At 58.6% G+C, this 12,354-nt stretch overlaps 3 protein-coding genes across 3 annotated transcripts; all 3 read right to left on the reverse strand.

Moving 5' to 3' along the window:
* Positions 1–334: 334 nt before the first annotated feature.
* JKF63_05034 (uncharacterized protein) lies at positions 335–2,428 on the reverse strand (the record flags this gene model as incomplete). The annotated part of the gene is made up of 1 exon (XM_067901004.1): positions 335–2,428. One exon carries the CDS (start codon positions 2,426–2,428, stop codon positions 335–337), a length of 2,094 nt encoding a protein of 697 aa, XP_067757367.1.
* A 962-nt stretch (positions 2,429–3,390) lies between these two features.
* JKF63_05035 (uncharacterized protein) lies at positions 3,391–8,982 on the reverse strand (the record flags this gene model as incomplete). Its single annotated transcript, XM_067901005.1, has 2 exons — positions 3,391–5,637; positions 8,896–8,982. 2 exons carry the CDS (start codon positions 8,980–8,982, stop codon positions 3,391–3,393), a joined length of 2,334 nt encoding a protein of 777 aa, XP_067757368.1.
* A 1,231-nt stretch (positions 8,983–10,213) lies between these two features.
* JKF63_05036 (uncharacterized protein) lies at positions 10,214–11,983 on the reverse strand (the record flags this gene model as incomplete). Its single annotated transcript, XM_067901006.1, has 1 exon — positions 10,214–11,983. One exon carries the CDS (start codon positions 11,981–11,983, stop codon positions 10,214–10,216), a length of 1,770 nt encoding a protein of 589 aa, XP_067757369.1.
* Between the last annotated feature and the right edge of the window lie 371 nt (positions 11,984–12,354).

Here is a 12,354-nt window from a genome sequence, read left to right on the forward strand (position 1 = left end):
GGGGGGGTGTAGGCCCTTAAACAGTGGGTGGTTATAAAAGAGAAGCGAGGGAACGAGAAAACATGACCAACATTTGCCTTTTCCCAATATAACGGCCATGCTACTCCCTCCACCCTCCTTGGCTTCTTTTTCGTCGTCGGCGTGTCGGCGACGGCGGACCTCGCGTATTGCATATTACAGACATGGAAACACACTCAAAACTGGCTGATAGAGTTGTACGTGTTTCTGAGGAGGGGGGAAGGAGGCGGCAGGGCTGCACCGGTCTCCCTTCAGCCTACACACCTGCCGTTGCACCGCGCGCGCGCGCTTTCTCTTTTGACGAGAGGAGACACGGCTATACCTCCTGCAGTGCATACTTCCAGAGCCGCTGCTTCACCTCGTGGACGTGGGTCACCGGCACACGGAACAGCACCACCTCTCCGTTCCTCCCGTCCTCCTCACGAATGTCTTTTAGGAGCGCCTTCAGCGGCTCGTCCACGTGGGCGTTAAGGACGTGCATCGCAGACGGCACTTTTATGTTCGGCTTCGAGTAGCGGAACGGGTTGCGTACCACCAACTTCATGGAGGCCACCTCCACATCGGAGGCCCCAGCGTCAGCTCCGACAGATGCCTTGCCCTTTCTACCCACCTTGGGATCTGCAGACACACCAGCAGCAGCCAAAGCAGGGCCCAGCGCCTTGAACACGACGTGTGTGGACTTGGAAATAGCGTCCACCACGGCTGCTTCCGACGCATCATGCAATAGAATGCAGCGGCCAGGTCGACCAACACGGGCCGTACGTCCTGCGCGGTGCACAAATGTGTCTGAGGCCAGCGCATCTCGGGGCAGGTTCAGCATAAGAACAGTGTCCACCTCCGTGAAGTCCAACCCACGCGCCGCCACATCGGTGCACAGAAGAACCTGCGCGACACCGCAGTTGAAGTCTTCGATAGCAGCCACACGATCCAACTCGTCCTTTTGTGCCGTGAGGGCGCGCACGACAAGCGACGTCGAGGATGAGAGCGATGACACGGAAGCAGCGGCGGCGGCGGCGGGCAGCGCGGCACTCCCCCCATTCCCCTTTTTGCTCTTCTTCTTCGGGGCAGAGAGCGGTGCCTTCGTCTCTGTGGCCTCCGTGACCGCTGCCGTCGCGGGGTGCAGATTGGCCTCCAGAGAGGTCAGCTGCTTCAGTGTGCCGAAGACGACCACACGGCCATTGAAAGCGGTGTGCTCCTTCAGCAGACGAGTTGCCATCTGCACTCGGTCCGCCACGCTGCACACCTCGTGTAAACACTCTAGCTGTGGAGGCAGTTTGGCTGACCCAACAGCCACCAGTTGGTAGTAGTACTTCTTTACACCAAGGAAACCGGCCTTCAGCACCCAGTTTGGGATGGTCGCCCCGCAGAGGACGTAGTGGTGCGCACGGAAGTCGTTGAGGAGACCCTCGGCCAACGAACCGTTTGACTTTCGGATGAACTTGAGCAGGTTCTTCATGCGCCGACCCATCGCAGAGAAGCGCGGACCAAGCGTGGTGTCCACCTCATCCACAACGATAGCACGCACGCAAGCAGCGGAAATGATGCCAGCCTCGCGCGTGGCACGATGACTGGCGATCGCATCGGACTCATCTTCATCCGACACGGACGCCGCCGCGTCGTCGTCGTCGTCATTCATCTCCCCTTCCTTTGCTGCTCCGGATGTGGACTTTCGTGGCTGGCGTGCACTGCGCGAACGCTTCTTGCCAAGCAGACGGGCTTCCTGTTGCGCTTCCGCCTCTTCAACGGCAGTCGCGGCAGCGGCGACACGGTATCCACGGATCGCCTCGTCGATGCTGCGCACTACCCCGATCAGGATGTCCACCACCTTGCCGTCAGACGTGGGGTGCACGTCGTCGACGCCGGCCACGGCAATGCGCAAGCCTGTTCGCGCGCCGTAAATCTTCTCCAGCACGCTCTTCGTCTGCATAGCGAGGTCATTGCTAAAAACGAACACCAGCAAAAAAGGACCGGCAGCGTCTCCGGCCTCTCTACGCTGCTGGTGCTGCTCCAACAGCAGGTGGCGCTCAATAAGCGGCAGTGCGTACGCGAGCGTCTTGCCGCTGCCGGTGCGACTGTGCAGAATCACGTCACGACCGTTGAAGATGCCGCGGTAGCACTGAGCCTGGCAGGGCAGCAACCCGTCGTACTTCATTTTCTGCTGAAGCACCTTGGCCGTCGAGGCCGTCATGAGTGCCGTCTTGACGGAGTTGGCGTGGTGATGGGGATCAGCCAGCGCATCCTCGGCCTCTTTTTGTGAAGAATGCAACTTCTCTACAACCACCTCCCTCTGAAGGCGATCAAATGCGGTGTCCACGTGCTCGTCCGTGTGGAAGACAACGGTTCCCGTCTTTTTCGCTTTCTTCCGGTTTCGGTGCGCACCGTCCGCAGTTTCCCAGCTGTAGACACTCATGGATAAAGGCGCAGAGTTCTGAAGAATGGGGAAAGGGGAAAAGAGGCGTAGGCTTGTGCGTGTGTGTGTGTGTGTGTGTGTGTGTGCGCACACGCGAGAGAACGAGAGAGGAAAGTGGGGAGAAAGGGGGGAAGAGGAAGGAATGGCACGTAAGGCGAAAGAATCGTATAATCACTCAGTCTCACATCACACGTGAGCGCACACCTGTGTATCACAGTCTCGGGTGGAGGTTTCTAGCTGTCGCCGCAGGGGAAACGGTGGCGCTCCCAGTCGTCCTTTGTCGCCTACCGTTTGTTGTCAGCTGGTGTCCATTTTATCCCCATTCGGTGTGCATGTTTGTGTTTGTGCATGTATTTCTGGACGAGAGAGAGAGGGGGAGAGAAGGGGGGGGGGAGTGTCTTGTATGCCACTCCGGTCCAGTCCAGGCCAGTCTGTGTGAGATGGAGCGTGGAAAGCCGGGGAGGGAAGGGGGAAACAAAAAGAAGAGTGACTCTCACATAGTAATGTGTATGTGTGGGGGAAGGGGGGGAGGGTGATGTAGGCATACGTGTGGGATTTATGCATGTGCATCTAAGAGGGATGCAAAATAACAGATTTAGAAACAACGAGCGTCTTACTGCCTGTTGGACGCCACTTTTACATATTCCTGCGCAGGAAGTCAGCGGCGAGCGATGGACACACACACACACACACACACACCCCTGTTGCCTTTTCACGAGTAGCGCTAGTGAAGAGATAATGTCAATACGGATGGGAATAAGAAGAAATACTGCTTGACCCACTGCCCCCCCCCCCCTCCCCCCGCCGCTGCTGCTGCTGCTGCTGCTGCTGCCGACACACACGCCCCTCTACATCACCGTGCACGACTGGCCTCTGAGTAGTGGTGAACATGTGGGAATATGGGCAGAGTTGTTTTTTTTCAATGCCGCTTTCTTCTTTGATGAGAATCCTCAAGAGAGTCTTCACATCTCTTCGTCTTCAGAACTCACATTGGTAATGCTGACGCAGCTCTCATGGGGCATCCGGACCATCACGTCCTCGTCATCGACAGAGATCACCGCCACCTGTCTTCCCTTGCGTGTCGACGCACGCGCTTTTTCTGCAGCAAAAACATCGGAAACCGTTGTAGGTTTATGAATAAAGTCTTTTCGTGTACGCCTCAGAGGTGGAGGTGAGGCACTAGCTGGACGCATCAGCTGCCCCTGCTGAGACAACTGGTCGCCCTTGCGACCCTTTGCGGCCTCGCAGAGATCGACGTCGAAGTCGAGGAAGTCGTCACCAACACTTTTCTCCTTGTCTCCGCCGTCGATCTCCACAACGACTCTCTGCCCTGGCCCACGTGTAGCTTCACCCTCCCGTAAGCCGCTGCGAGATCGCTTTCGCCCCAACTCCCCGGCAGACTCTGACGAGTGTAGGTACCTCGGCTGCCCAGTCGCTCTCGCGTTGGCGGAGAGCGCTGCAAACATATCCGCAAGGGAACGCTGCACCGCTGCTGACGCCTCCCCGTCAGTAATCTCCGCAGTGCTGTGGTGGCTCGCTTCTCCCTGTGGTACGGAGCGCACACGGAGCCCGATAATGGAAAGCTCAATCATGTGGAGTGGAGGCATCGGCAGCACATCTCCTGCAGATGCGGCAGCGCCCGCTGGTGTATTGCGCCCCTTAGGCTCCATATGGGCGTGAAGATCCAACAACTGTGGTGGTGATGTCGTCACTGCAGGCTTCCGCTGAGATGCCTCGCCCCCCCATCCCCCCTTCGTGGTCACCTCCCGCATAAGCTTCACGAACTCGCGCAGACCAATATCTGTAATCTCTGTCGCCTCCTGGACATTTGCTGGCAGGGGCGCTTGCCTGCGATAAGATCGAGCGTGCTGCCCGCAACGCGCCTGCTCTGGGGCAACGTAAGTGCGGAACAGCACCACCAAGCTTCGTCCCTCCTTGTAATAGCGCGACTTGCATTCCAGAAATCGGTGCCACAACTCCCCTGCCAGCGGCGCCATCCACAACTGCGCCGCGGACCACGAGCTGCACGCTGGGTGAAAAACCTTACTTGCCTTTATCCCGCGCGGCCACGCCGGTTCAGCTACAGTGTCACCCCCGAAGCCGCGGACGCGGAAAAACGTATACACTCCATTCCCACACGGGGTATCCTGGCTGTCCTCCCCGACACCGCCAATGCCCACTCCGGAGTCCTTCGAGCTCACAGCAGAGATTCCATTTACATGAACATCCCCACCGCCCCCCTCCGCATCCCCGTCATCGCCCACGCGACACACCCCGTCAAGCTTGCGCAGCTGCGCAAGCGGCACAAGCCACGCCTCGCGGCACTCCGTCACACCCCCGCACACAGCGCTCACGGCCGCGCCGAACTTCCCACCAAACCCACGCAACCCGCTCAGGGGCAAGTCGAACAGCGCACTCGCGCTTCGGTCAGGCAGAACCAGCGTCTGCTGGTTTGGTTTGTGCCTCGCGCTAATGCACTTCGCAAGCACGCGGTTGTGCGCGATACCGGCGGAGCAGTCGTAGTGCAGCTCCGAATAGATGCGCTGACGCAGCCGGTACACAACACGCGACGCAGCGCACAGCAGCAGGCACCGCTCCGCATACGTCGCGTCGTCCACGCCAATGCAGAACCCGCGGCTGCCCTCAAGCTCAGCGCCGCACTCGCCGCGCAACAGGGCCCGCATCGGTTCGTCGAACACAGCGGCCAGCGATGCCCCGCGCGCCCCGAGCCACGCCTCCATCTCCGCGCGCCGGTCCTCGATCAGCCGCGTCGTCGGCTCCATCACGTCTGCCAGCGGGTCCAGCAAGGCGCCCGCGGCGGCAGCGCGCACCTCCGCCAGCTCCCACCGCGCCGCCTCAGTCACGTCCATGTACGCTTCATCTATACCGGCCTTTCCCACCTTCACACCAGGTTCCGCTCGAAGAATAGCGAAGATCTGTCGACTTGCGTGTCGGTATGGCTCCAATGAGACCATATGCGTGTTGATCCGCGGAGCCTCGGGGTAGCCGTACTTGGACTCGCCCATGGCGTACGTGGCAATGTGAGACATCTGCACATCCGGCAGCTCTCGCCTCACCTCGTCTGGCGAGAGATGAAAGCGCTTCACTCCCCGCGCACGAGCGGGGTAGTTCACTGCGATGAGGCTGCCCCACTGTGAAAGCGCAAACGGAGTCACACGACAGTCCACCCCCAGGCGCAGCGCCTCTACCTGGGCGTAGAAGCAGTCCATGTCGATGTGCACGATGCACCGCATTGCGACGACGCTAAAAGAGAAGGGGGGGACTCGTGGTGAGGGAAGTGCAGAGGCCCCCTGCCTCCCCGGAGTATCCAGTGGGGAACTGGACTGCACGACCACAGCCAAAAAAAAAACGCTGCGTGGGGTTACCTATTCCAACGGTGTATAATCGATAAAGGCTACGAAGAGGCAGTCGTAAAAAAAAAAGACAGGAGTGTTGGACGCAAAGTGAGAAAAGAAGTCGTTGCCAAAGGCAATGGCGGGGTTCGCTCGTACAGAGGACGGAGGAGGGGGCGGAAGGGAAGGAGAGGGGAGGAGAGGGGAGGGATCCCGTTTGACACGCCCCCAACACAGCTGTATCCCATCCTCGCACTCTATCGCGGGAATGGGAACTCGTATATGTATCCCCCGCCCCCCCCCTTTCCACTCAGTCGCTCCATCTGGGCCAGGGGGGAAGAGAGGGAAAAGGAAAATACGGGTGGGTGGTGCACACCCTCTACAGATGTATGGTATGCTTTGCGTGCGCTGTAGCCCGTAGCGCCACTGCACACCACTCACGCTCTCGACCAAAGTGTGCACACTATCCATCCATTGTGCGGCTCTCTCTCTCTCTCTCCATCGGCCCGCTTTGGCTTCTACACGCTGCGATGTGGAGACTGTGAGCCCGCTCGGATGCACGGGGCAGAGAGCGGCGGTCGCTGAGCAGTGCGGCAAACTGAATCACGTCCCATGCAGAAAAAAAGGGGCAGAGGCACAACTTTGTCTTGTCCGACTGTGATGCCCTCGTCACAACACGGCCTTCCCCCCCCCTCCGTATTACTCCGTCCCATCCATCACTACCATCACCACCACCATCTCTTCAGCCGAGCCAACAGAGGGGGGGGGGGAGGGAGGGAAGGAAGGAAGAGGAAGGGGGTGCAGGCACGCCAGAAGTCATGTACATGTGGTGGAAGCGAGACACAGGGATCAGTGCGTGTTCGACTATTAGTTTTGTGTATGCGGAGTGGAATAGCGTCAGTCGATAATCGTCACAACTCCATCGCTTTCCTCCTCAACGTCGTTGTCCTCGATAACCTCGATGGTCCTGACAGGCGCATGCGACGAAGGGCTTGAAAGGGAAATTGTTTGTGCGTGTGCTGATGCTAGCAATGATTGAGAGACACCGTGACAATGGCCCCTGAGATGGTGTTGGTGCCCCTCATGATGCTTGGTGACACTGTAACCACCTCCTCGGCTCCCCTCACTAGCCGCCTTGCCAATTGGAAGTAAGGGGTCCAAAGGCAGCGCGTGCGGAGGCGGCGCTGCAGCTTCCTCAAGTGGTGAAGTCTCACACACATCCGGCCCGCTAACCTCAGCCACGCTGCAGATCCCAGAAACGCCATCGCCCTCGACAAACGGAGGCGCTTGGTTGACCAACACTACACTGCTCATACTTTCAGCGTTAGAGTCCAGACTAGATGAACAGAGGGAGAGCATAACGGCATCATCTTCGACGTGCACAGAATCGTCGCTTCTGGCGTCGTCCAACCCGTTCCCCTCACTGCTGGGCACCCTCGCCACGACATCGCCGCTCTGCCCAAGTATTATGCAACCGTCACGACCAGCAGCAGCAGCGCGGCCAGCAGTTGATGCAGTGAAAAAGGATGACAGAAGCGTTTGCTGGCGTGATTGCCTTCTCACAGACCCCTCCTTGCTGGTGGTAAGACCGCTGCGGGCGATGGCGGTTAGAGACGATGCAGAGACCATCGTGCCGGAGCCACTTGAGACGAATCCACCAATGGTCAACGTCACAGAGTCCGCAGCGGCGCCTGGCGTGTTTCCCAACACCGCCTGGACCTCCCGCATGGCCACCGCAGCCAGAACATCCGGCTGCATCGCCTCTGGCAATAAGACAGTGTGGTTCAACAGCCCACTCGTGCTCCGGAAGCCATCGTTACCGAGCTTGATGTTGAAGCTTCGACCTTTTACATGGTATAGAGCAGTGAACTCGTCGTAGCGAGAGCACAGCTCGCTAGCGAGGACAATCATCCAGCGCCGCACCACCTCCACAGAAGTAGTCATGCGCCCAAAATTCTTTGATGCGATAATCGTCTTAGAGAGAGGGCGGTTCGAGATGGTGTCTTCGGCCAATCCTCGGACGCGGTAGAAAGTGTACTGCGATGTGCTGTGCGCGATAAGACCTTCGCGGTCCCCCTCGAGGGATGCAGAGGTGTTGCGTGCCCTCTTCCTGCCTAGTCGTCGACTCGCCCCTTCCCCACCGCCCCCCTCCGCATCCCCGTCATCGCCCACGCGACACACCCCGTCAAGCTTGCGCAGCTGCGCAAGCGGCACAAGCCACGCCTCGCGGCACTCCGTCACACCCCCGCACACAGCGCTCACGGCCGCGCCGAACTTCCCACCAAACCCACGCAACCCGCTCAGGGGCAAGTCGAACAGCGCACTCGCGCTTCGGTCAGGCAGAACCAGCGTCTGCTGGTTTGGTTTGTGCCTCGCGCTAATGCACTTCGCAAGCACGCGGTTGTGCGCGATACCGGCGGAGCAGTCGTAGTGCAGCTCCGAATAGATGCGCTGACGCAGCCGGTACACAACACGCGACGCAGCGCACAGCAGCAGGCACCGCTCCGCATACGTCGCGTCGTCCACGCCAATGCAGAACCCGCGGCTGCCCTCAAGCTCAGCGCCGCACTCGCCGCGCAACAGGGCCCGCATCGGTTCGTCGAACACAGCGGCCAGCGATGCCCCGCGCGCCCCGAGCCACGCCTCCATCTCCGCGCGCCGGTCCTCGATCAGCCGCGTCGTCGGCTCCATCACGTCTGCCAGCGGGTCCAGCAAGGCGCCCGCGGCGGCAGCGCGCACCTCCGCCAGCTCCCACCGCGCCGCCTCAGTCACGTCCATGTACGCTTCGTCCACACTGCCTTTCTCAACTTGCACTCCCGGAGTTGAGGCGAGAATCGAAAAGATCTGTCGACTTGCGTGTCGGTATGGCTCCAGAGATATCTTGTATGATTCCTGATTAGGATTTGGGTGGTACTGGCTGACAGACTCACCCATGCGATAGCTCGGCGAGAGTGCAACAATAAGCTCAGGACACAGTGCCCGTGCCTCGAAAACATTGTTGAAGCGCTTCACTCCCCGCGCACGAGCGGGGTAGTTCACTGCGATGAGGCTGCCCCACTGTGAAAGCGCCAACGGAGTCACACGACAGTCCACCCCCAGGCGCAGCGCCTCCACCTGGGCGTAGAAGCAGTCCATGTCGATGTGCGCGATGCACCGCATCACATCGATGCTAAATGACGAGGAGGTGCTGTGGAATGCCATGACGCGGCCGTGGCGCCACGGATAAAAACAAATGCTGAGCACACGTTTGGGGGGTGGGTGATAGTACGCGAACTAAACGCACTCCATGCCCCCCCCCCCGACCCCCGACGACTTGCACCACGATTTAGGAGAGAAGATATATATGTGTGTGTGGGGAGGGGGGGAGGGAAGATTATCTTCGACAGCGTACTTTACGTCTACCGTCAGACAACGTGTGGTGGGTGGGGTATAGAGATGAAAAGCATAGGGAGGAGGCAAGATAACAATAGAAGACTGCGCTCATACAACAGGGGAAGGGGGGGACGAGGGAGTCAACCAAAAAAAATCTGTCAAGGTGAAGTGACGTGGAGGATGCAGTGGACCCACTCAGGGTGAGGCGCTCATGCAAAGCCATGTTTTCTATTCGAGTGCGTGCTCACTCTCCTGCCGCGAGGACTGCCACAGACACCCAATCGGGTGGCGTGACGAAGGCGGTAGAAGCGCATTGCTGTAAGGTCAACTCAATCATCCAGGCACACACCCCATCCACCCACCTACCGACCCACTTGCCTCGCAAGTTGCCTCCTAATCACTACAATTATGCCTGACCCCCTCCCAACTAGGCCCATCCCTTGGGCATGGCTTAGGCTTGTTCCCCCCCCCTCCCCCTCTATATCAATGGGGGAAAGTGAAAAATGTCCGATGCAGGTATGTTCAAGCCACCTTTACACCTTGGGACTATCATTTTAAATGGAGAAGACTTGTGCATTGTCGCAGGGCCGCACCTACACGACGCCATCCAAGACATGGCTGCTCGTCCCCCGTAGCAAATATAAACGAGCTAACTTCTCTTCGCTTTAGAGTTTGTTGGACCCTGTCAGCAGCGCAACTGGTTCTAGCCTAGACGCAACGGGAGAAAGGCGGTGGAGAGAATAAGGCGCAGCGTCGCTTTCCCATATAATGGGCGCACTGGACAGCTGCTAGCCCGCCCCCGCGTCCCCTCTCTCCTTCCCTCCCCCCCCCCTACCCATCATACTAAAATATATACCGGCTTCATCGAAGGGAGGGGGAGGGGAAACAAGGGACCAGAGAGGAAAGAAGAAATATACATATGTATATTAACTCAGGCCGAGTGCACCAGCCCCCCCCACAGAGAGAAAGAGAGTAATAAGCATGTGTGGGTGATGTGAAAAAGAAAACGCACAATAACAAACAGGCAAATAACGACAATCTTCCTCCGCGCTGCGTTGATTTATGTGATCACTGTCGGCGCCTTGCGACCAGTCAAGGATTCGATCTTGGAGACCTGGAGCGCGACTCCGACAAGGGCCTTTAGCGCGGTGCTCGCGACAGGGAGAGTATTCTGTGCCAAGTGCAACTTCACCATGGCTGGGTCCATGTATTGTTCCAGGTAGAGCCGGATGGTGGCTCCAGACGACCCCGTGCCGCTGAGCCGCAACACGAAGCGCGACCCATCCTCGAAGAGCACACGGACACCCTGTTTCGTCGAGACCGAGCCGTCAATGGGGTCTGTATAACTGAAGTTGTCGATCATCTCGCATGCGACACCGTTGAGGCGAGGAACGTCTGCGACCACTGCATTCTCAACAGTCTCCATGACGACCCTCGCGGCCTCGGCGGAGACGTCCTCGTAGTCGTATCGGCTGTAGTAGTTACGGCCAAACGTCGCCCAGTGCTCCTCCACGATCTGCTGGACGCCAACCAGTGGGGCGCCAGGCATATTGCGCTTAGCAATCACCGACAGCCAAAAGAGCGAAGCCCACACTCCATCCTTCTCACGGATGTGGTTGCTACCTGTGCCGAAGCTCTCCTCGCCGCAGATCAGAGGGTTAAAGTCCGCTCCACCGTAGACGTCTCTACTGTCCATGAGGTTACCGAAGAATTTCCATCCCGTGGGAACCTCGAAGAGCGCCAAACCCCGTGCGGCGGCAACGCGGTCGACCGCACGACTCGTCGGCATCGACCGCGCCACCGCCTTCAGTCCTGGGCCACCGCCCTTAGTGAAGAAGGGCACACAGTCAGCGTTAGCAGCAAGCACGGCGAGCGAATCACACGGATTCACAAAGAAGCGGCGGCCGAGGATCATGTTGCGGTCGGCATCACCGTCGAACGCGACCCCAAAGTTGGGCACCGTGGTGAGGTGCTCCATCGCGGGGTTCACGTTGCCATCCGGCAGCAGCCCCATCGCATGCACCAGGTCGGCCGCGTATGTCAAGTTCGGATCGGGGTGACATCCGCCGAAGTCGGGGAGGACGTTGGTGTGGTGCAGGGAAGCCTTGGGCACGCCAAGAATGTCATGAAAGATACGCTCGACGTACAGGCCACTGACGCCATGAAGGCTGTCCACATGGACCTCGAAGTCGGGGCGCTGCACAAGCCCCCTGATGGCATCAAAGTCGAAGACCTCTTGCATGTACGCCGTGTAGTCAGCCAAGCTGTCCACCACCTCCACCTGAAAGTTGTAGGTGTCAAAGGTGTGGGTACCGACGGTGCCGATGTCCACCTCTGGCAGCGCCGTGGCCATATGAATTTTTGTAATACGGAGCGTCTCTTCGTATATGTCAGACGTCAGCTTCTCTGGCGCCGGGCCACCGTTTTCGGTGTTGTACTTGATGCCGAAGTCGGCGTCGGGGCCACCGGGGTTGTGACTAGCCGTCAATATGAAAGCACCAGTCGCCCTGCACCTGTCCGCATCACGACGACGGCGCACCATCGTCGACACTACCGGCGTTGAGAGAAGCCCATGTTGACCCACCCACACACGTCGCACCCCGTTCGCTGCAGAGATCCTCAGTATCATCTGCACTGCCTCAAATGTGTAGTAGCGGCCATCGCCGCCAACGACAAGCACTTCTGGCACGGCACCATGGCGTTGAAGAGCGTTAAAGGTACTCTGGATAAAGTTCGCTGTGTAGTTGGGCTGCTGGAAGACTGTGACCTTCTTGCGCAGCCCTGACGTACCGGGATTCTGGTCCTTGTATGCCGTTGTTGGCAACTCCATCTTTTTTTCCTTTGGCGTAAAGTGCCTGTAGTGTGTTGACAGAGTACGGTGTGGAGAGAGAGAGAGAAGAGGAGGCCGCAGGACAAGAGCGTGCAGCATAAATACATATATAGATATATTTGGCGGACGGGAACGCCGACCGTGGTGAGGAAAATGGTGACGATACCTGAATGTGATGGTGTGTGTAATGGAGGAGGAGGAGGGAGAGGAGAGGAGAAACGATTACATCCGGCAAGTCCGAGAGAGAAATGGCACACTCACACATCGCCTCGTCACCAATCCAAGATCGTGCACAGATACGCACAGCGGACGAGAACAGTCACCCCGGCTCGCGAGAAGTGGGAGAAAAAGCCCGACTTGGATAACGAAAA

This window comes from Porcisia hertigi, chromosome 21 (genome assembly GCF_017918235.1).
Source record: "Porcisia hertigi strain C119 chromosome 21, whole genome shotgun sequence".
Taxonomy (NCBI): domain Eukaryota; phylum Euglenozoa; class Kinetoplastea; order Trypanosomatida; family Trypanosomatidae; genus Porcisia; species Porcisia hertigi.